General features: G+C 39.4%; 1 protein-coding gene across 1 annotated transcript in view; it reads left to right on the forward strand.

Moving 5' to 3' along the window:
- CSNK2A1 (casein kinase 2 alpha 1) overlaps positions 1–22,943 on the forward strand; it is a 56,585-nt gene extending 33,642 nt beyond the window's left edge. The window contains exons 4-13 of the mRNA XM_052650696.1: positions 3,423–3,524; positions 4,052–4,102; positions 5,250–5,309; positions 6,773–6,856; positions 11,461–11,571; positions 12,313–12,414; positions 16,130–16,230; positions 16,972–17,120; positions 18,313–18,399; positions 20,408–22,943. Coding sequence (XP_052506656.1) covers positions 3,423–3,524; positions 4,052–4,102; positions 5,250–5,309; positions 6,773–6,856; positions 11,461–11,571; positions 12,313–12,414; positions 16,130–16,230; positions 16,972–17,120; positions 18,313–18,399; positions 20,408–20,523 — 963 coding nt within the window. The 3' untranslated portion in view covers positions 20,524–22,943. The remainder of the gene's footprint in view (positions 1–3,422; positions 3,525–4,051; positions 4,103–5,249; positions 5,310–6,772; positions 6,857–11,460; positions 11,572–12,312; positions 12,415–16,129; positions 16,231–16,971; positions 17,121–18,312; positions 18,400–20,407) is intronic.
- Positions 22,944–24,562: the final 1,619 nt, after the last annotated feature.

Genomic DNA, 24,562 nt, shown 5'->3' on the forward strand with positions numbered 1-24,562 from the left:
CTGTTCCATGCTGATTTTTGCATAATACTTGCTTTTTGTCACAGCAACTGCTGAAAACCCAGCTTCACAAAGATATACCATCAAAGAGAATGTAGTGCAGTGTAATTTTGAAACTGAGCTACCTCAAGCTGGTAGTGTGCTCAGTGACTGGCAGACCGCAAGTAGTAACTGGTGCTTCCCTCAAAAATTAAAAAGCCCGCAGAGCACCTGTGAATTTTCTGGAGTGTTTTGGTATACCTTTCCAGAACCAGAGAGTTCAAGTATTTGTATCTTACCGTGTGTACAAAGAGAACTAGGCTGAAATCCGGACTTTTAGATTCTAATCCCACTTTAAAAGTGATTAGCCATGGTAGCTGTGTTCTTAAGACATGTTTATCTGTGAAAATGAGATCGTCTGGCTTTACCTGTCTTTCTCAGAGTTATTAGGATCAAGCACAAAACTGTATATAGATAAATACTTTGGAGACCGAAGTTCTGTGTAATTATAAAATGATATTCCTACAGGAAAGTATATGTTAGACTGAGATCATTTAGAGTCATATGAAAGGCACAAATAGTCTTACAGTGTAGAAGACAGTGGTGGTGCTTGGGGAAAGGTCCCTGAAACTGTTTTCAGGGCCTGAGTGAGGAAGATTTGGATTGGTGTGCGTGGGAGGGACGGGGGAAGCATAATCTAGAATGCACAAGAAAAGAGAAGAAGAAATAAGTGAGAGAAATGTTTCATATGGAAGTTTACATAGGAAGTAAACTTGGAAAGGGAGAATAAATTAGTGATGACCTGGAAAAGATAACCTCTGCATTCACTTCCAGCCTAAAAATTATAATTTTTGTCTCTTCTAGGTTGTTGAGAGCCATTAATGGTCTTTAGTGATGGGTGGTTTGGAAAGATTTTTTTTTTAATCTCCTTCCATTTATTAAGACAAAATTTGCATTGATCACATTAAATTAGGGTTTAAGTGACTTGCCTGGTTTATCACAAACTAGCTTTTGTAAGTTTATAGATTTTAAAGGATTCTGTAGGAAAAAACGTTTGTAAACCAGGAGGTATTTGCCATCAGCCAGCAGTAGGGATATAGCAATTAGTAGAAAACAGAAGAGAGATTAATGGATTAGTTTCTGGAGAGAGGGGATTCTCTGGTGGCTCAGATGGTACACATTCTGCCTGCAATGCAGGAGACCCGGATTCAATCCCTGAGTCAGGAAGGTCCCCTGGTGAAGGGAATGGCAACCCACTCTAGTTTTCTTGCCTGGAAAATTCCATGGATGGAGGAGCCTGGCAGGCTACATTCTATGGGGTTGCAAAGAGTCAGATACAACTGAGCAACTAACACTTTGACTTCCCTGGAGAGGAGAAACATCTCCTAGATACTGTAGCAGATGAGAAAGATATAGTTGAAGCGAAAAGAAAACTTAAAATTAGCTAAGCTTCCCACCCAGTGTACTGAATTCTAATAGAAACAAGGCTGAGGCCATGGATTGAATTAAAAATGGAATTCACTGTTAGTATAATAAAGTAGCTTTCATTTATTGAATGCCTACTTTGCATTGGACTTTTTTTTTTTTTGGTCCACCCTAGGTCCTCATTGGTGTGCATGGACTTTGTCTAATTATGGCAACCAGGGGTTACTCTCTAGTTGTGGTGCAGTGGCTCATCTTGTTGCAGAGCATGGGCTCTAGGGCACACGGGGTTTCAGGAGTTGTGGCATGCATGCTCAGTAGCTCTGCAGCGTATGGAATCTCCCCAGGCAAGGGACTGAACCTGTGTCCCCTGCATTGGCAGGCGACTTCTCTGCCACTGAACTACCAGAGAAGTCCCCACATTGGGCCCTTTTCTAGCTGTGGTATTTACAAGACCGGTGTAAAGTTCAGAAATAGTTAAGTATTTTTCCCGAAGCTGCACAGCTACAAAGCCAGGTTTTGGGGACAGTCTGTTTCTAAAACTTTCTTTCTGCTGCACCGTGTGCTTAGGACTCAAGGTTTAAAAAGTCTGCAGTATTGTTTAGTAGTTCCTAGACCTAAATCATCAACCTGGGAAATGTCTAAAAATAGATCTCCAGTTCTGTCCTCAAGATTCTGATTCAGTGGGTCTGTACAGTTTGTATGTTAAAAACTCCAGGTTGATCATCAAAGTTTAGTAACCAGTAGTCTTGTTAAAGAAGATATATGCTTACAATAATTTCTAAGAAGTGTATACTTGTGTGTCAGTAGTCTGAAGTGACCAAAAGATAGGAAAGATTCACATGGTCCTTTGTGGCAGACATAGGTCACACTGAGCATTTGAAATATGGCTGATCCAAATTGAGATATGTTGTAGGGATAAAATACAGCAATTTTAAAGGCTTAGTACCAAAGAAAGAGTATAAAATGGTTCATTAGTAATTTTTTTTTATTGATTTACCCATTGAAATGATAAGATTTTGGATATTTTTTTTTGTTAGCCCTAAAATATTAAATGTGGGTGCTAGAATATTTTAAATACACACATGGGGAAATCCCTGGCAGTCCAGTGGTTCAGACTTTGTCCTTTCACTGCCATGACCTCTGAGTTTATTCCCTGGTCAGGAAACTAAGATCCTGCAAGTCTTGTGGCATGGCCAAAATAGATTGAAAAATGAAAATAAAATACACATGTGGCTTGCATTGTATTTCTTTGGACCAGCACTGTTTTAACTGTTTAGAAAGAAGACTTTGTAGAGGAGGTGCATTTGGACCACAGCCCTTCTCAGAAAAATGAAAGCAATTTCTGTACTAAAACAGATGGGGAAATGATAGATGAAGACAAAGGAATATGAAAGATACATTGGTTATAAGGCTAAACAGATATTCTGTCTCAGCCATATTCTGAGATCTTTTTAGATATCTCATTTGAGTCTTGCAATAATTTTATAAGTATTTATTCTTATTGATTGTTTTACCTGTAATGAAAGGTTTAGAAAGGTTATATAACTTGCTCATAAGCACACAGCTAGCAAGTAATAGAAGTAGGAGTCACATTAGGTGATCTGACTCCCAGGCCCGCATTTAACCGAAAAGGTTATATACTGCACAAAGATAGTTTGGCCCTCTTTGCTACTGGTCCTGATTTCCTTCATTTCTATAGCATGTTTAATAAGACTTAGAGGAAGGAATGGAAAGAGCCCCATGTTTCATTCTAATGTTAACACGTTAAGAATGATCATCAGAATTAAATGCTAATTCTGCTGAGTTCTGGTGTTTAGAGTACAAATCTTTATTTTCTTACAATTCAGTATTGCTGAGTAGCTGCAGAGTACCTGGCACAGGACTAGGAGGGAGGGATTCAGAGATGAGTCTGACACATTTCCTTCCTTCAAGGAGTTCATAAGCAAGCCATTTGTGTATTATACTACCCATTGAAATATCCTGAAATAATTGTTTTTAATGATGTACTTTTACCCTTTCAGCCAGTAAAGAAGAAGAAAATCAAGCGTGAAATAAAGATTTTGGAGAATTTGCGAGGCGGTCCCAACATCATCACACTGGCAGACATTGTAAAAGACCCTGTGGTGAGTATAGTAGGCACTAGTAAGGCCCACAGGGGCTGAGGTGGTGTTTGACCTTGAGCACAACTGGCCTCTTTCTGTTCTTCACTCTGCCATTAAGTCCTGCTTTAAAAGTGCTTAATCAGTTATACCATTTGACTAGTTCGGGTCTTTCTTTCAAAGAGACCTCCACCCACAGACTATTTCTTATTCTTCTAGGCTAAGAGACTGATAGCACTGGAAACTGAAATGTGTTAATCCATTTTGCAAACTCAGGTCCGATGCCGATGGGCGATGGGCGCATTGTCGGGCTGCCTAGAGCCTGGTGAGACTTCAGCTCCATATCTTCTGTTTGAAATCCATCCCCAAAGTGACCTAAGTGTGGTGATAATCAGAGTGGGGAGGGCTTGTAGCAATAGAGGGTTTCCTACTACTGAGGCGAGGACTGCCAAATTCATCACTTAGTGTCCACAAACATTGTGCCCACTAGAGCCAGGTCTGTTAGCTGCCAGGTCTGTTGCTAATGTGTGTTTTCTTTTTCTTTCCCCTAGTCACGAACTCCCGCCTTGGTTTTTGAACATGTAAACAACACAGATTTCAAGGTATAATGTATAACCAACCATTTCAAGCTGGGTTTTAGGCCACATAAAAAACCTTTTAGGGATGTTACTGTTAGAAGAGTGTCCTTCTAACTTGCTTTAAAAGAGCTTTTCATCCTGATAGTATTAATTTAAAGATAGACATACTTAGACATACTCTTGTACAGTGCCTACTTTCCACATCTTGTATTTTGCTCTTTTATTTGTTTAATGCTCTTTAATGACCAGTGCGTAGGTTTGTCACCATCTGGCAGTTTACCATTCACTTGACAGTTCCCACTGATGTCAAACTTAATGAAAGCAACAGCTCATGTTTAATCAGGATCTGGCCTTACAGCATTTTGCTTTAAAAATGACAAGTTCAAGAAGGAATATATTGTATATATAAAAACAAGGACTGCTTGCTTATACCTTAGAATTCCTCAGAAACTTTGGGCTCTTGATCTTAAAAAGAGATGGATGGGAAAGAAAGGGTGGTAGTAAATTCTGCTAAAACACAAACTCCTGCAATAGGTATCTCTGCCTTCTAGCCAGTTTCAAACAATTCTCAATTCCAGTACAGTAGAAGACTTTGGGCACTCTCTTGGATTTTAACTTGCAGAAATATTTGATTTGCCTTTGCACAAGTCCAGTATCAAGAATGTTGGATGTCAATAAATGATTGAACTGGGGCAGAAATATTCTGTTAAATTGTCCTGATGTGTTTGGCAACAAGCCATCTGTATACCCACTGGTGATCTGCAGTAGCTATGACTGTAGGCCAAAGGTGGGTTAATTCCCTACCAAGGAGGTTATGTGTTTGTCCACATTTCTTTTATGAGAAGATCTGGAAGTAAATGAAAAACAAAACTAAGCTGAAAATGTGTATCAGTGCATGTTGCAAATATTGATTGGTATGCTTCCAAAAGTAGATTATAGTTTGAACAATATGAGCTTAAGTAGTTCTTCACTTTTACATATAGAGTTGAAACCCCAAAGTACATCTTTAAAGTTAATGTTATGTTGGAGAAATAGAGACTGGTAAATAGACAGGTCTTAGAACAGTGATACATGAGCCAAGTCTTGATTTGAATTACTACAAATGAGGATGAGAAGTTGCCTTCCTTTCAGTACTATTTCATGGCTCAAATGTTGCATTTGTCTTTAACAGCAATTGTACCAGACGTTAACAGACTATGATATTCGATTTTACATGTATGAGATTCTAAAGGTAAGGAATTCTTGAATACTAAATATCTTTGGATTGATCTCCCCTTTGTTAAATAATCCAAATGACTGTAGAAAAGCCAGTGCGTTGACTTTGTAAAACATGCTGTGGTGGGGGAGTCTGTTTCTATAACTACTTAATAAACTAATAGCATCAGAACTCTTACGCTGATTGAAAGGTAGGGTCTAATAGGAATATAATTTATAATGCTTTGGAAAGGGTATTTAGAAGAGAGGTTAAAAGACTCCCTAACAAGTATGTGTAATCTCTGTCAAAAATAATTCCTGATGTACTGGCTTCTGGTATACTTTATTTCACTTAAAATTGGTCAGATAAAACAGTAAACTTTGACTTAACCCTCAAAGAGCCGTTGTCCTAAGGATTATGTGAATCTCTGCTTAGAAGTTGCTGATTTAGAATGAGCTTTGATTTCTAAAGCAGGATCACCAAATATGTTGCTTCCAGTACTCAAAAGATCAGCTTTATAGGTAAGAAAATTGCTAAGAGTTGACTAGTGCCTTACTAAATGAGGGTTGACGTAAAGCCTACATTTGAACTATAGAAGTACCCCAGAGAAACTGTGCCAGCAGAAGTATTTTATCTTTCATTGGCCTCATGCAGGCTTGTGCCACTCAGGACTTCACAGAGTTAAGGATATGCTTGCCTATGCCTGGGTATCATAGGAACCCAAATTGCCCTTCAGAAAGGACAAAAACTTGGCCAGTGACTTCAGCTGGCTTAAAGGCCTGGATTAGCAAACTCCAGAAGTTATGCCACTCACTAGTTTGAAATTGGACTTGGTTTTCAAATTGTATTTGATGTCATAAATCAGGAGTTTGCAAACTTTACAAGGCCAAATGGTTTAAAAATTTTTGGCTTTGTGGGTCATAGGGTCTTGGTCACACAACTCAGCTCTGCTGTTGTAGCATGAAAGCAGCCGTAACAACATGTAAGCAAATAGTTATGGCCATTAAACAATAAAACAATTTATAAAAATCTTCCAACAAAACATTCACAAAAACAAACAGCAGGTCATATTTGGCCCATGGGAGTGTCATGGTTTGCCGACCTCTGTTGTAGACTCTTAGCTGCTAGAGATTTACTATTCTTTGAATAAGAGGTTTGTAGTACAGGTCAGGTTTCTTCCTTTGAGGGGCTCATGTTTATGAAAATAATCCAGGCTCTTGGTAAGAGGGAGAAATTAGAAGTGATGTAGTTGGTATACACTTTGAGTCTTTAACAAAAAAAGATGTTGAAATACCTCTGCAGGAACAGGTCTTCGGAATTTAGAGTCCATGGGTTTGCACAAGTCTCTGAAAAATACCTGTGGAAGTGATTGTCCTAACCTTGACTCTCAAGAGTGTTGTGAGGCTTGAAGGAAAGCTGGAAGAGAAAATAAAAGACTTCAACTAAAAAAATCTCTTATACAAGCTAACTCTTCCCTTTTTTACATGTTCCTCCCACAGGCCCTTGATTACTGCCATAGCATGGGGATTATGCACAGAGATGTCAAGCCCCATAATGTCATGATTGATCATGAGCACAGAAAGGTAAAGTGATAGAAGGACAAGTCTTATTTATCAGCACAAGAGAGTTAACAGCCCATTTTTCAACATTTTATCCCTAGCATCTGTCATAGTCTGTGGTACCTATTGGGCACTTGATAAATGTTTGACAACTGAATGAATGAACAAATCAGTGTGGAATCTAAAATATGGCACAAATGAACTTAACTGTGAAACAGACTCACAGACTGGATGCCAAAGTGAAGGTGGGTGGGGGAGGGGTGGGCTGGGAGTATGGAATCAGCAGATGCAAAACTATTATATATAGAATGGATGAACAACAGGATCCTATTTTAGAGCACAGGGAACTATATTCAATATCCTGTGATAAACCATACAGAGAAGAATATGGAAAAGAATGTATATATATATATGTATAACTGAATCACTTTTCTGTACAGCAGAAATTAACACAACATTGTAAATCAACTAGAATAAAACACATTTTTAAAAAATCACAATGTTTAAAACTTCATTCATATTCCTATCAAAAATAAAAGAGATTAGTGTTGTGGGTAAAACATTAGTTTGGGTTTTAGTCTTATTTATTGAAAAACTACTCTGTTGGGAAATGCTTTTCCTCATCTGCCTTTTTTTTTTTAATAGGGCGTATTCAAGTAATATTTGTTGTATGTGCCACTAGGTTATTATGAGGATTAAGTGTGTACAGTTGTAAAATGGATGAAATATTCAGAAATTGCTGATGCAGGTGTCATGAGTATTAGTTGCAGTATAACATTTCTGTTTTTTAAGGTGACCCAAGCCCACCTTTTGTATGCAGTGATGGCTCTCTGTTGCAGGCTTTGGAGATAATAGGTGATTTATTCATTCAGTTAATATCCTGTTACACATTTACACACTATGTGTAATGGGTGCTATTCTAGAGGCTGGGGTGTATGTGTAAAACAAAAAATTCTTGTCCATAGAAGCTTGCATTTGAGGGAGGCTGGTGGGATACAGTTTAAAGTGGTATGGAAGAAAAATAAAACAGAAATGGGGAGTGTCAGAGGGTGTTGCCATTTTAAACAGGGTGACAAGGAAAAGATTTTGTTAGGAAGGTGACATTTTGTAGAACTTCTGAAGGGAATTAGCTGTGCAGTTTTGAGAAGAGGGTATAGCAGATGCAAAAACCCTGAGACAAGAATGTACCTGGCATATTGAAACAGCACAAGGGTAGAGCTGGGATAGAATGAACTCGGGGAAGAGAAGAAGGAAATGAGATTGAGAGAGATAAATAGAACCATATCTTGTAAAACCTCGAAGATCACCGTCAGGCCTTTTCTCTGAAGATACAGAGGTTTTTGCAGGGTTTGAGCAGAGGGTTGGTAAGTTCTCCGTTCTGTATTTAAAAGTTCACTATACATCTATTAGTACAGCTAAAATTTTTTAAAAAAGAATTACAAATATAGACAGGAATGTGGAGTAACTCAATCTCTCATACATTGCTGGTGGGAATGTTAGATGGCACACTCATTTTGGAAAATGTCAGTCTGTATTATTTTATAGTTTGTCAGTTTCTTTAAAAGCTAAACGTACGCTTACCAGACAACCCAGTAGTGACATTTATGTCAGAAAAACAGACTGAGATCTATACAGAAACTTTCAGTTGGGTAAATGATTCATTAAACTCTGATGTATCTATACCATTGTAGTATCATTACTGATTAGTAAGAACTCTTGGATAAGTCTCATGCTGAGTGAAAAAAGCAATCTCAAAAATTTAAACTGATGGTTCCATTTCTATAATTTTCAGGATGACAGAGTTAGAGAACAGAAGGGTTGCCAGGGGTTAGAAAGCGAGAGGAAGGAGTATCTGTAAAGGATAACTGCTGTGATGCTCTTTATCTAATCATGGACTAGATATGAATCTAGCTGTATGAATCTGCATATGTGATAAAATTGTGTGGAACTATACACATTTGTAAAACTGTTGAAAAGAAAGGTCTCTGAATTGTGTCAGTCTCCTGGCTTTAATATTGTACTGTAGTGACGTAAGATGTTACCATCAGGGGGAACTGGTTGAAGGGTACACAGAACATCTCCAGATTTCTATGAATTTATAATCATTTTAAAATATTTTAAGAGGATTATTTTGGTTCCTATGTGGAGAATCGAGGGTAAAAGTGAAAGGTAGACCAGTTAAGAAAAGCAGCTATTGCAGTAAATCAGAGATTGGTGATAGCATGGACCAGGGCGGTGGCAGTGGATGTGATGATAGGGTCAGAATCTGAGCCATCAGCATATATTGACAGATTAGATGTGGGATAGAAGGGAGAGAAGAGTCCAGGGTGAAAAGTTTTTAACCTGAATGATAGGATAAATGGAATTACATTTAAGGTAACAGAGGAGGAGGAGGATTCCATGGGAAAACAGGTTTTGCAGTGAATAATCAGAGTTTTAGTTCTGAAATGTCTTTCAGGTGATCAAAGAGAGATGACTGGTGAGAGGTGTGGGCTAAATATAGGTCGGAATATCAGAGATGCTGTGTGTGAAGCCACAGACCAGAAATAGTCATCTGGGAATACTTACTGATAAGATAGGAAGCTCAGGAATAGATCTGGAGGACTGATATTAAGATGTTGCCGAGAAAGACTATTAAAAAGCTACATTTTCATATTTTTTGTTATATTTCCCTTTGTTTACTAAAAGAAGACACTGAACCTAATTAACTGAAGTTTTGGAGACAGTGCTGGAACAGTCAGGCTTTACTCAGGCCCTTCTGCTCACACTACAAGTTACGGTCATGCTTTGCATAAAGGTCAAGTAAGGTTGCCTCTTGTCCTTGCTACTATTGGGGTGGCCAAAAAGTTTGTTTATTTCTCCATACAATGACTCTAGTAGCACTTAGTTGTCTTTAACTTCATTGGAAATAATTTTGTTGAATTATATTGTTATCAGTGTGCGTTTTTTAAAAAACTTAGCCAAATTGGTGAATTTTTGTGAAGCCATTTTAATGTTGAAGATGGAAGAAAAAAAGCAACATTTTCAGCATATTATGTTTTATTGTTTCAAGAGAGGTGAAAACGCAGCTGAAATGCAAAAAAAGATTTGTGCAGTGTGTGGAGAAGGTACTGTGACTGATTGTTTCAGAAGTGGTTTGCAAACTTTTGTACTGGAGACTTCCCGCTGGATGATGCTGTTTGGTCAGGTAGACCAATTGAAGTTAATAGCGATCAAATCGAGACATTGATTGAAAAAAATCAATGTTATATACCACGCAAGAGATAGTCAACATACTCAAAATATCCAGATCAAGCGTTGAAAATCCTTTGCACCAGCTTGGTTATGTTAACCACTTTGATGTTTGGGTTCCACATAAGTTAAGTGTAAAAAAAACCTTCTTGACCGTATTTCCGCATGTGATTCTCTATACTTAAACGTAACAAAATTGTTCATTTTTAAAACAAATTGTGACGGATGATGAAAGTGGATACTGTATGGTAATGTGGAATAGAAGAGATCTTGGGACAAGTGAAATGAACCACCCATCAACCACACCAAAAGCCGATCTTCATCCAAAGCTGGTGATATTGTATATGTGGTGGGGTTGAAAGAGAGTCCTCTATAGTGAGTTCCTTCTGAGAAACTAAACAATTAATCCCAAGTACAGCTCCCAGTTGGACCAACTGAAAGCAGTGCTCCAGAATTAGTCAACAGAAAATGGATAATCCTCCACCAGGATAACACAAGACCACATGTTTCTTTGATGACCAGGCAAAAACTGTTTAACACCTTGGCTGGGAAGTTCTGATTCATCTGTCATATTCACCAGACATTGTACCTTCAGATATCTGTTTATTTTGGTCTTTATGGAATTATCTTAGTGAGAAAAACTTCAGTTTCCTCTAAGACTGTAAAGGCACCTGGAACAGTTCTTTACTCAGAAAGAAAAAGTGTTGGGAAAATGGAATTGTGAAATTGCCTGGAAAATGGCAGGATGTAGTAGAACAAAACAGTAATATGTTGTTCAATAAAGATCTTGGTGAAAATGAAAAATGTGTCTTTTACTTTTACTTAAAAACCGAAGGAACTTTTTGACCAACCCAATACTATTTTGGTAAGAGCTGTATTTTTATTTTTCTCCTGTGTACTGAGCATTGCATTGAATTCTAAAAATTAGCAAAGGCGAATAAAACAGTCCCTATCCTCAAGGACCTTACAGTCCATATTTTGTAAAAAAAGTAGAAAGCAAATATTCAGTAAAGAGTTGTAGATTCTATTAAAGAAATTTGTCTGAGGTTGGTGGGTGAGGCAGTTCAAAGACAGTAGTTGCTTCTATTTACATAATTAAAAAAGATTTCATTGAAGGAGTTAACTCAGATGTTCACCAGAATAGGAGTCTAGATTGAATAGTAGAGACATTTTAGTCAGAGGAGGAGTAGAAATTTGCAGAAACACAAAATAATTGTATGTTAAAAAGAGTAATTTTGGAAATTCTCAACTGCCAAGGGCCCAGGTTCAATCCCTGGTCGAGGAACTCAAAATCCCACAGACCACACAATGTGGCCAAAAAAAAAAAAGAGTAATGGCACTGTGGAGGGTATCTTAAATAAGATACACTTATTTATTATCTTTTTTTCTCCCTTCAGCTACGGCTAATAGACTGGGGTTTGGCTGAGTTTTACCATCCTGGCCAAGAATATAATGTCCGAGTTGCTTCCCGATATTTCAAAGGTCCTGAGCTACTTGTAGACTATCAGGTAAGAAGAGAAGGGCAGATAAAATTTTGTCCTATGTTTGTTTTGCATGTAATTTTCAAAAAATGTTATTTTGTGTTTTGAATGGGCCATTTTTGCACATCCGTGACTGTCCCTTTTATAGGAGGGTCAAATATGAATCTCTTCAGTTCATCTACCACAACTTTTGTGTGTATTGTCACAATGTCAGTAGAGTATAAATAAATCTGCATTTGATCCTAACTGAAGAGAAAGACACTTCTAATTAGAAATTCCAGAGCTTGTTTTAGAATTGAAAGAAGTTCATGCTCTGTCCTAGAAGTTTCTTTTCTGGTATAGCACTGAATTCAAAGAACATTTTATACATAAAAATATTCTTTACAGCATTATTTATAATGGTGAAAAACACTGTCCTACTATAGGGTACACTAAAGATTAAATTCTGAAACAGTCATGCTGTAAAATAATGGTACACATTAAAAGGTTTCCATAAACTTTGTTTATGGGTGTTCTTATGTAAGTGAAGAAAGTAACTCAAAATAGTATGTACAGACTTCAAATGAGAAGGTTAGAGAGTATAAGTAGAAATGCATAGAAGGAAAGACTGAAAAGAAATATAAAGATACTGGTATTTGGACCTTAAAGTCAATGGAGTGGGATTTGTTTATTTGTTTTTCTATTTTTAAAAAAAGAGCTTTTTTAATTTGAAGTGACAAGATTCATCTTGTCATTTCATGTGTGATGACAACGTTTTCTTTAATGCAGATGTACGATTATAGTTTGGATATGTGGAGCTTGGGTTGTATGCTGGCAAGTATGATCTTCCGGAAGGAGCCATTTTTCCATGGACATGACAATTATGATCAGGTAATATATGTTGTTCCTATTGGGAAATTTATTGATGTACCCTAGCAATGGCCAGATCTGCTTACTCCTTAGAAACTGCAATGGATCTTGCTAAAATAAAAATGCCTAACCCCTACCTGAGAGCTATTAATAAATTAGAATCTCTGAGTGCAGTAATTTTCAATTAATGGCTTGTTCAGTTAATGATTCCAGGGCCTTGTGGAGGTACTGTTGCCTTGTTTGAGCACAGTGATTTAATGTGAGATAATGTAACTTGTTGTGAAAGTCACTCAGTTATGTCCGACTCTTTTTGACCACCTAGACTATACAGTCCGTGGAATTCTCCAGGCCAGAATACTGCAGCAGGTAGCCTTTCACTTCTCCAGGGAATCTTCGCAGGCCTTCCACATTGCAGGTGGATTCTTTACCAGCTGAGCCACCAGGGAAGCAAATTCACGTGAAGTTGCCGTAATTAATACAGAGAGATATAGTATCTTTTACCCAGTTTCCCCCAAATAGAACTTTTTGCCAGCTATGTACAGGATCACAACCAGGATATTAATACAGAGATCAGGAATCCTTTATATGCCCTTTTGTAGTCAACACCAGCTTCCCCCTGGCCTTCACACTACTATGTTGTAATCTCATTTCTGCAATTTTATCATTCCAAGAATGTTATATAAATACGGCTTTATGAAGTCATATTTACCTATGACTAACATATTATAGCTCATATGAAAATGACTAATGACTACTCTTCATATCAGTTGAAGAATACCGGGTAAATTCAGTTAAAATCAGCAGCTTTTTGTTAGATGCCACGCAGGTTTGAGGAATATAGGAAAAAAGTAGCCTTCTGCCCCGCAAAAGGTTTTTCACAGTCTTACCTAGTAAGAAAACCAAATGTATAAGAAAATAAGTTATAGTCATAAATGTCGGTAAAAGTGTAGATAAGATACACAAAGGCAGTTATAATGCAAGTGAGTGGTCTGATGAAGTGGAGAACTTTCCAAAGGAAGTAACATCTTCAGCTAGGCTGTTGTGGTGTGGCGGGGCAGGGGGGTGGGGGACAAGACTTCACCACAGGAAAGTTCAGTTCAGTTTACTCGCTCAGTCGTGTCCGACTCTTTGTGACCCCATGAACTGCAGCACGCCCGGCCTCCCTGTCCATCACCAACTCCTAGAGTCCACCTAAACCCATGTCCATTGAGTCGGTGATGCCATCCAACCATCTCATCCCCTGTCATCCCCTTCTCCTCCTGCCCTCAATCTTTCCCAGCATCAGGGTCTTTTCTAATGAATCAACTCTTCGCATTAGGTGGCCAAAGCATTGGAGTTTCAGCTTCAATGTCAGTCCTTCCAATGAACACCCAGGACTGGTCTCCTTTAGGATGGACTGGTTGGATCTCCTTGCAGTCTAATGGACTCTCGAGAGTCTTCTCCAGCACCATAGTTCAAAAGCATCAATTCTTCTGTGCTCAGCTTTCTTTATACTCCAACTCTCACATCCGTACATGACTACTGGAAAAACCATAGCCTTGACGGACCTTTGTTGGCAAAGTAATGTCTCTGCTTTTTAATATGCTATCTAGGTTGGTCACAACTTTGCTTCTAAGGATTAAGTGTATTTTAATTTCATGGCTGCAATCTGCAGTGATCTTGGAGCCCAGAAAAATAAAGTCTGACACTGTTTCCACTGTTTCCCCATCTATTTCCCATGAAGTGATGAGACCAGATGCCATGATCTTAGTTTTCTGAATGTTGAGCTTTAAGCCAACTTTTTCACTCTCTTCTTTCACTTTGATCAAGAGGCTCTTTAGCTCTTCTTCACTTTCTGCCATAAGGGTGGTGTCATCTGCATATCTGAGTTTATTGATATTTTACCTGGCAATCTTGATTCCAGCTTGTGCTTCCTCCAGCCCAGCGTTTCTGATGATGTACTTTGCATATAAGTTAAATAAGTAGGGTGACAGTATACAGCCTTGACATACTCCTTTTCCTATTTGGAACCAGTCTATTGTTCCATGTCCAGTTCTAACTTTTGCTTCCTGGCCTGCATACAGATTTCTCAAGAGGCAGGTCAGATGGTTTGGTATTCCCATCTCTCTCAGAATTTTCCACAGTTTATTGTGATCCACACAGTCAAAGGCTTTGGCATAGCCAATAAAGCAGAAATAGATGTTTTTCTGGAACTCTCTTGCTTTCTCCATGATCCAGCGGATGTTGGCAGTTTGATCTCAGGTTCCTCTGCCTTTTCTAAAACCAGCTTGAACATCTGGAAATTCACGGTTCACGTATTGCTGAAGCCTGGCTTGGAGAATTTTGAGCATTACTAGTGTGTGAAATTAGTGCAATTGTGCAGTAGTTTGAGCATTCTTTGGCACTGCCTTTCTTTGAGACTGGAATGAAAACTCACCTATTCCAGTCCTGTGGCCACCGCTGAGTTTTCCAAATTTGCTGGCATACTGAGTGCAGCACTTTCACAGCATCATCTTTCAGGATTTGAAATAGCTCAACTGGAATTCCATCACCTCCACTAGCTTTGTTTGTAGTGATGCTTTCTGAGGCCCACTTGACTTCACATTCCAGGATGTCTGGCTCTAGATGAGTGATCACACCATTGTGATTATCTTGGTCGTGAAGATCTTTTTTATACAGTTCTTCTGTGTATTCTTGCCACGTCTTCTTAATATCTTCTGCTTCTGTTAGGTCCATACCATTTCTGTCCTTTATTGAGCCCATCTTTGCATAAAATTTATGTTCCCTTGGTATCTCTGATTTTCTTGAAGAGATCTAGTCTTTGTCATTGTATTGTTTTCCTCTATTTCTTTGCATTGACCACTGAGGAAGGCTTTCTTAACTCTCCTTGCTATTCTTTGGAACTCTGCGTTCAAATGGTTGTATCTTTCGTTTTCCCCTTTGCTTTTCACTTCCTTTCTTTTTACAGCTGTTTGTAAGGCCTCCTCAGACAGCCATTTTGCTTTTTTGCATTTCTTTTTCTTGGGGAATGTCTTAATTCCTGTCTCCTGTACAATGTCATGAACCTTCGTCCATAGTTCATCAGGCACTCTGTCTATCAGATCTAGTCCCTTAAATCTATTTCTCACTTCCACTGTATAGTCATAAGGGATTTGATTTAGGTCATACCTGAATGGTCTAGTGGTTTTCCCCACTTTCTTCAATTTCAGTCTGAATTTCGCAATAAGGAGTTCATGATCTGAGCCACAGTCAGCTCCCGGTCTTGTTTTTGCTGACTGTATAGAGCTTCTCCATCTTTGGCGGCAAAGAATATAATCAATTTGATTTCGTTGTTGACCATCTGGTGATGTCCATGTGTAGAGTCTTCTCTTGTGTTGTTGGAAGAGGTGTTTGCTATGACCAGTGCGTTCTCTTGGCAGAACTCTATTAGCCTTTGCCCTGCTTCATTCTGTACTCCAAGGCCAAATTTGCCTGTTACTCCAGGTGTTTCTTGACTTCCTACTTTTGCATTCCAGAGGGAAGGAACCAGGTTATAAAATAGTTTGTTTTTTATTATTGATACGTTCACATTTGGTAGTAATTTAGGGAATGTTGTAAGGAAATCCATTCATGTTATGCAAGGAAATTTGAAGTAAATTGGTGTAACATTCATACCTGTAGCCATGATGGTCCCATTTTGTTAACTTGATCATGGTTTATTGTTGATTTAATCATGTAATATGCTTTTGGTATGGGTTTTGTCTTCTTTCAATCCTAGTTGGTGAGGATAGCCAAGGTTCTGGGGACAGAAGATTTATACGACTATATTGACAAATACAACATTGAATTAGATCCACGTTTCAATGATATCTTGGGCAGGTAAGTCATAAAACAAAATTATGCATCTGCGCCGTAAGCACTTTGGATGTAAAATGATACTTTGGATTCCCAAAATAGTTAATGTTCTCTTTGCCTGCAAAGTGTCTGTGGTCCACTGCTACAGGATGCTGCATAGGCAAGCCTGTGATGAAAGCTTTGGATTGTATGGCCATTTTCCCAGATTCACTAACAGGAGTCTGAGTGTGGAGGTTGTAGGCAGAGGATCCCTCACCTTGTAGAGTCTAATAGAAGGGTTGTAGTTGAGTCAGAAATCAAAATCTAGATTTATCTTGCTTCTGTAGATGACAAAACCCCATCTAAGAGAAAGAAATAATCATAGAAAGGGCATGTTTCAGACTGATTTACAGACAGTAGACTCTAAAAGTAGTGACTAGACCCAATACTAACTCATTCACCACTTAATGGGAAGAGGTAGGCTTTCTTGTTACAGAGGCTTTTGGGGGCCGAGCAGTAGAGATGCCAGGAATATGGGTGGGGGTTGGGAGGAGGCCAGCCAGCCCAGCCTTCTGTAACCTGAATTATGTCTGTTTCATAAGATTGTCTGGACCCAGATTTCCCTTTTCTGCAACACTGCCATTTCCAGTCTCTCCAGTTAGCTCTTGAGTTTTGATCTCTGTTTGTGATTGGCTGGAATGCTAGCCACTAAGGAAAATGTAGGACTGAAATGTTGGGCTTCTCTCCCCCTGGGTCCATTTCTCATTCTCCCTTTTGGCTCTGCAGACATTCCCGTAAGCGATGGGAACGCTTTGTCCACAGTGAAAACCAGCACCTTGTCAGTCCTGAGGCCTTGGATTTCCTGGACAAGCTGCTGCGATATGACCACCAATCACGGCTCACTGCAAGAGAGGCCATGGAGCACCCTTATTTCTGTGAGTCCAGCTGTTCAGTCCACAGAGCCTTGCAGGCCTGCCCAGCAGACTGTACAGAGTAAAGGAGAATATATGCTGTGAAGAAAACTCTGGACCCACAGAACACAATTGGAATCCCAGCCTCCCTTACTTAGCTTGCTGCAAAGTTACTTCTCCCACAGTGAGCCTTGGTCTCTTCAATGAGGATAGTGATGGCAGTTGTCTTGCAGAATTGTTGAGAGGATTCTTGTCTAACAGTACCTGACACATTATCATCCCTAAATAAACTTCTTTTCTTACTATGTGGGTGACAGTTCTCATTGCTAGTTTGGAGTGGTTGGATTAGAACATACAGCCCTGTGTCTGTCCTATTAATCATTCATTGGAGAGAGCTAGAGAGGCTGGAAAATCTAATTATGTGAACACCTTGATCTAGGTTTGTGAATATAGCTAACTGCTGTCTTGAGGGAAAATGCCACTTAGCTAGCTCCGCTGCATCCTCACTGTGATGTTAGCTTTAGTATCGGGTTGTTCCTTGGGGAGTGGTGGGATGGTGTTTCAGTGAACCAATTATATTCTTGCTCAGTCTCCTGTACTTGAAGCAGACTGACAGGCTAATCGAGGTGGAGAGTGAAGTCTGTGGTCATAGCAGTAACTTGATCAAACCTGTAGTTTTGGCCCATTTGGCACCATGCTTGACCAACTGCAGTAAAACTCATTCATTCTCATAATATAATACTGAAAGGTAGGGTAGATTGTATTGTCTTGTTAAACTATAACAGGATTGTTTTTGTTTTAAATTAGCTCTACTGGGACTTCCCTGGCAATCCAGTGGTTAAGACTCTGTACTTCTACTACAGGGGGCACAGGTTCAATCCTTGGTTGGGGAACTAAGATCCCACATGCCATGCAGCATGGCCAAAAGTAAATACCTTTTTTTTTGTTTTTTAGAAATTAGCTCTACTATGATTACTTCATTTTCCTACCATTTACTTTAGTTGGCCTTTGTCACAGTTTTAAGCAAAAATAGTTCTATTTTATATTACTTGTTGATTTCATAGTGAAGGTAGTTGACACCTCAATTCTATTATTAGGGGAATAATACAGAGTCTAAATAAAAGGTAAAGAATCAGGATAGCTGCTATAAGACCCTAGACCATTAGTTCAGTTCTTCAAGCATAACAGAACCTAACATTTTTGTCTCTTTTTCTAGACACTGTTGTGAAGGACCAGGCTCGAATGGGCTCATCTAGCATGCCAGGGGGCAGTACGCCTGTCAGCAGCGCCAATATGATGTCAGGTCAGTGTCATTGGTAAATTTCTTTTTTTTTTTTTTTTTAATGTATATATAGAAGTCAATTGTCATTCTTAACTTTGCTCCTTCTTTGTGGCCTGATATCTATGGCTGTCCTCTATAATGATTACCTTATTAACATACTGACTTGTGTGGTTCTCTCCACCAGGTTTCAGGATGCTTTTGAAACCTATTTTCCCTTAGTAGTTAGAGCAGGGGTCCCCCAACCTCTGGGCCACAAAATAGTACCTTCTGTCAGATCAACAGTGCCATTAGGTTAGAAATAAAGCACACAGTAAATGTAATGTGTTTGAATCATCCCGAAACCATTCCCCACAACCCCAGTCCATGGAAAAATTAGCTTCCGTGAAATCAGCTCCTGGTTCCAGAAAGGTTGGGCATCGCTGAGTTAAGAGTATCAACAGTCTCTTTGAGGCCAGAATCACAAAAGTTGTTTGGGACTTGAAAGTCTCAACAAGCCATTAAGAATTAAGAGAGATCCTTTCATCTCACAAGTTAAAGTGGCAGTAGGTGATGTGGTACTCATCACATGAGAAAAGGAGGGAGAGTAGAGATGGGGTTTGTACATGGGCACATGTGTGTATAAGAATGGTTCTTTTTTCCAGAGCAGCTACAGGGTGCCTAGTAAATTACAATGGTTTGTGTGCAATTACTTTTTATTGTTGTTGAGTCATTATGATTTAGAGTGAGTTTTTACAAAGGAGAAACCACAGTTACCCAAAAGAAACCATAGGCCTGTCCCCTAAGAATTATATACATGGGCAGCATCCACATGGGTCCTCTTGTGAAAGTACCTACTCCAACACCTTCAAAAAATTGCTGTTGTCTCAGTTTTTTTTTTTTTTTAAGAACTAGCTGCCTTCTAGAGTTCAACCTCTGGGTATCATGCAAGTGGGCAAAATGATACATACACAGGGTTACTCATTCTAGCCATATTTGTAATCAGAGAGCATTAAAAACAGCTCCTTGTAGAATAAGGAATTGATAAGATGAATTATGGGGCATCCTTTCAGCAGAGTACTATATACTCAGAAAAGAACAAGTGTTTCGTGTTCTTTTGTAGCTTCAACTCAAAGGTGTAACAGAAGCAAGATGCAGAACCATGCTCAAGACTAGGAATGGGCAAAAACATAGAATCAAGTTCTTATATGTGATTCTTATATGCATGTTTTTATAAAATTCAAGTAGACCCATAAAATATTTCTGGAAGGATACACCGCCAAAAATAGTGCTGTAAGTTGGCCAAGTTATAGGATAATGGAGAATTCTCACTGTATCCTCTTTGCAGTTATTTGAGTCATGTAACCATATTACCTATTCAGAAAATATATATAATATTTTGAAAATTTAAAGAACTAGCTGACTTAGTACAATGTAACAGGTAATATGATCAAGAAAGTAAATGGAAATAAATCCTAAAACACTGTTTTAATTTAGAGATGAGAAATGATCCTCTCTGCACTGGCTGACTCTAGGCACAGTGGCCACGAGCACATGAACTTTGACTCCAGCCTTCTGCTGTTCAATTTGTAGTGACTAGCCACATGCGGTTATTTCAATTCACTGAAGTCAAATAAAATTGTAAAATCAGTTGCTTAGTTTAGTTACACATTGCAAATGCTCAGTAGTCACATGTGGCTAGTGACTGTCATGTTAGTACAGGTTACAAAGCAGGTTTGGTTGGACAGTGTTATCTTAGACAGTCTTGGGTTGGAATCCAAGCATACATAGCTGTACATGCTTAGTTGTGCACCTTGGACAAACTGCTCAAACTCTCCAAACTTAGATTTCCGTTTCTGTCTTCTAAATTTATTGGAACTTAAATTTTAATTTGTGAGGATTTAATTTGAAATTAATTTGTAAAAATTAAGGCGAGGCCTTCAATAAAGAGAGTATTTATTGTGTCACTTTTGAGATAGGTGCTTTGAAAAACTGGTGACTTAAGAGTTCCGTGGTTGGTGCTTTTAGCTCACTGTTGGCTGTTTACTTTCAGGGATTTCTTCAGTGCCAACCCCTTCACCCCTTGGACCTCTGGCGGGCTCACCAGTGATTGCTGCTGCCAACCCCCTTGGGATGCCTGTTCCAGCTGCCGCCGGCGCTCAGCAGTAACGGCCCCTTCCATCTCCTGATGCCTGAGCAGAGGTTGGGGAGTCCACTCTCTCCCTTGATGCAGCTTGCGCCTGGTGGGGAGGGGTGAAATACTTCAGAAGCACCGTGTCTGAACCGTTGCTTGTGGATTTATAGTAGTTCAGTCATAAAAAAAAAAAATTATAATAGGCTGATTTTCTTTTTTTTTTTTCTTTCTTTCTTTTTTTTTTTTTAACTCGAACTTTTCATAACTCAGGGGATTCCCTGAAAAATTATCTGCAGGTGGACTATTTCACGGACAAATTTTTTTCTCCCCTTTCAAATTCAGTTTCTCATCACTAAAGATCAAAGATAAACCAGCCTCAATTCCAGCTGCTGTGTTTGGGTGGAGATTTCTTCCCATGCTCACCATTGCTCCCCTAACCATCCCACACTCTGGGGGGGTTGTACTTCAAGCTCTTCTCCAGAGATTACAAAAATGTAGCTTCTTCGAGGGAGGTGGGAAGGAAGGAGGAAGGGAGGACCCAACCTATAAGAGCAGTACACTGTTAGTCACTTATATCACTTTACTCAAAAAGTGCTTCAGTGGGGTTATCCTGGTGAATCTAGTGGAAATATGTCTTAGTTACATTGAGATGCTGAAAATCTACCCAAAGTTGCAGACACGTCCTGAAAACTTCTGTGCAGTTTGAATCATGTCTTATTGACCTAACCTAAATCCAGCTCAGTTATAAGTTAGTTTCAATTTAGTTTAAAACTTTAATATCATCCCTCCCAGATTCCTTACCTTGGTCCTCTGCCCTTTCATCTCCCAGCATGCTCTATAGCTGGTAGGAGGGGAAAGGTAAAATCTTTTTCAGTTTTCTTTTGACTTGACCCTTTTGAATTCAGTTAGTTATTGGGCATAACTTACTGCTTTTTACAAAAGGAAAAAAAACATTGTCTATGTAGGTTTCATGCTAGCAACTCTTTAAGAGCTAATGAGAGATGTGGCCACTGAAGTTTATTTTCAGCTTTCTACCGTCATTTCCTCCTACCTTCCCCTTCCCTCACATGCCATCCAATGAGAAGACCTGCCCCTCAGGTTTATAAATGTATCTGAGTGGTAGGAGCAGAGCCACTATCTCCAGTGAAACTGAAATGGTAGACCTGTAATTGTGGGAAAACTAAACTCTCTTGTTACAGCCCTGCCACCCCTTGCTGTGTGTATATATATAATACTTTGTCCTTCATATGTGAAAGATCCAGTGTTGGAATTCTTTGGTGTAAATAAACGTTTGGTTTTATTTATCAAGGTTAGATTTAAGTTCCCTGTGTAAAGGTCTCGCTGGGTGGGTGTCTCACGTTCACATCTGAAGGGCCTGCAGCCCTGTACCATGGAGGCTTCCCAATGCCCCCATTTTTATACACCCCTCGTTCAACCCATGGTACCGGGCAGGGCAGAGAGGCCTTAAAAAAGCACCACAAGCCAAAGCGTCTCTGGGGATTAAGGATCCTTTGCCATAAAATCATTTTGTGTCTCAGCAGTGCAGGGATTGGGGATGGGAAAAGTCACAGTTTTTGTGTGTTTGTGTGTAAAGTGGATTTTCCACTGTAATCCAACCACCTAAGTTTATCAGGTGCTTCACTGAGGAAGCCTAGTTTTTTAAGCACAATAGCAAAACCATCAGCTCTGTATTTTCTCCTGTTATTCCATTACAGTAGCTGCTTGGGGGGACTAGGAAAAATTCTTCCAATATATTTTAAGACCTGAAGTCTTAGTTCCCCATTCTCCTACCTTTATAGATTTACAAGTCTTTCTCACCCGGGTGGCAGAGATAAGCATAATTGTTTGAGGAGTTGAACTGAACTTATCTAACTTTGTAACCCATCTTGGCTCTAGTAACTTTATCAAGGTGGTGGCTTTAGTGAATATAATGGTAAACTTTAGAGAAAGCTAAAGCCTTCTTTTATAATGTTTCTCCACCATAGGGAAAACATTCTGACTGTGTGGCAGGGTGATTTTCTTCTTTGTGGCCACGTACGGTGGATATTTATTGTTCTTGATCCTTTTTTGCCCTAGAATGCTGTAGGGGGTTACCATGTTGAATCTGTGCAGAAGCTCAAAGTGCCGGATGTGCCAGAGATGCAGTCTGTGATTTCATTTGCACTGGATTATGATTTGAACAGGACTAACGAAGTCTTTCTTCTGAGGTGGGGAGGAGGGTTGTAAATCAAGATTTTACATCACACCCTTGTAGCTCAGAGAACAATCTAGGTGTAGCTGAGGCTGATGTGGGAAGCTGCAAATAGTTGGACCTCCTGACATGCATCAGACCTTGAAGGAAGCTGAAGGTGAATGCAGAGGACTCTGAAATGCTACCCAGGAGCCTTTTAAAAGAAATAGACGTTTTTAAAATGCTACTTAAGGAGTCACTGCAGAAGCATGAAAGATTTTAAAAAGACCCAGTTGGGTGGGTGGGAGGGAGAAGGGTTTACAGAGTAACAACTTATGTGTTGTTGTAAATTACCTCATCTGTATACCTTGTATTGGGACACTTCATTTCTCAGCACTACCTGTTTGCATTGATTAGATGGCAGGATCTGGAATGCCAATCTCAGACAGTTGTGTTGGCAGTTACTCTGAAAAAAAATTTTTTTTTAATATTTTTTTAACATTGTTTGAAGTGCCCCTCCCCCTACTTTTAAATTTGAAGTCATAAGTTTCCCCTCTCCACCTCGACGATTTATTGGTTGTAATTGTATTGTTATTGGTATAACGAAAACATAAATTGTGCTGGGAAGAAGTTGTGCCATGAAGGTCTTTAATTTTTTTTTTTTTTAATAAAAAACATTTAAACAAATGAAATGTCCCTGCAGCCTGAGCAGTATGCTTCTCCTACCGACACCGTGTGTTATAGATGCCTTAGTTCTCATGTGCTTTGAATTTAATACTGGGTTGATGGCAGTGTGAAGAGGGATGGATTAAGGTTGGTGGAGGAGCACTGAAGTCTAGGAATTTTTAACATGGAGATACAATGAAGAAAGCATGATGTTGCTAAACAGGATTGGTTTCATTCCTGCCCTTGTTACATACTTGGCTACTTGGCAAGTTACTTCTGGATCTGTTTCATCATCCATAAAATGGAGCCGCTGCTGCTTTGGGATTGAATGAGAGTAAATGTCAAGCGTCTGGCACCTGTTAAACCTAACTCCCCTGGCCCCTTGTACGGAGGATTAGTCCTTGGCCCTGACTTTGCAAGTAATTCACAGTGTGACTTCTCTCTCCTCTGGCTCTCTCTCGGGACGTCTGTATGTTCAGTCAGGGGGAGACTGGATGAGATTTCTTCTGAGCTGCTTTTCAGCTCTGACACTGATTTTAGAAAGTTTTGAGTTGGTGCATAAAGGCCCATAGAGACAGTGTGTTAGCAGAAAAGACCAGTGTTAGTTAATGGCAGTAAGCCCTGTGGAAGACCGGTCTTAGAGATACCTCCCAGTGTGGGAGGCAATTTGCAATCTTGGAGTCTGGAATGAAAGGTCCACTGGTGAGCTTATGGGAACATATTTGGCAGCTTAAATAGAAACTATGAAAAGGCCAGTAAAGAAGTGAAATAGAGTTGGGTTTTGTTGTTCATTTGGTAAGTCGTGTCTGACTCTTTGTGACCCCATGGGCTGCAGCACACTAGGCTTCTGTGTCCCTTGCCATCTCTTGGAGTTTGCCCAAGTTCATGTCCATTGAATTGGTGATGCCATCCAACCATCTCACCCCCTTTTTCTGCCCTCAGTCTTTCTCAGCATCAGGGTCTTTTCCAATGTGTCAGCTCTTTGCGTCAGGTGACCAAAGTAGTGGAGCTTCAGCATCAGTCCTTCCAATAAGTATTCAGTGTTGATTTTCCTTTGGATTGACTGGTTTGATCTCCTTGGTGTCCAGGGGACTCTCTCAAGAGTCTTCTCCAGCACCACAATTTGAAAGCATCAGTTCGTTGGTGCTCTGCCTTCTTTATGGTCCAGCTGTGACATCTGTACATGACTACTGGAAAGACCATAGCCTTGACTATATGGACCTTTGTCGGCAAAGTGA

Source organism: Budorcas taxicolor, chromosome 13, assembly GCF_023091745.1.
Source record: "Budorcas taxicolor isolate Tak-1 chromosome 13, Takin1.1, whole genome shotgun sequence".
NCBI classification, from domain to species: domain Eukaryota; kingdom Metazoa; phylum Chordata; class Mammalia; order Artiodactyla; family Bovidae; genus Budorcas; species Budorcas taxicolor.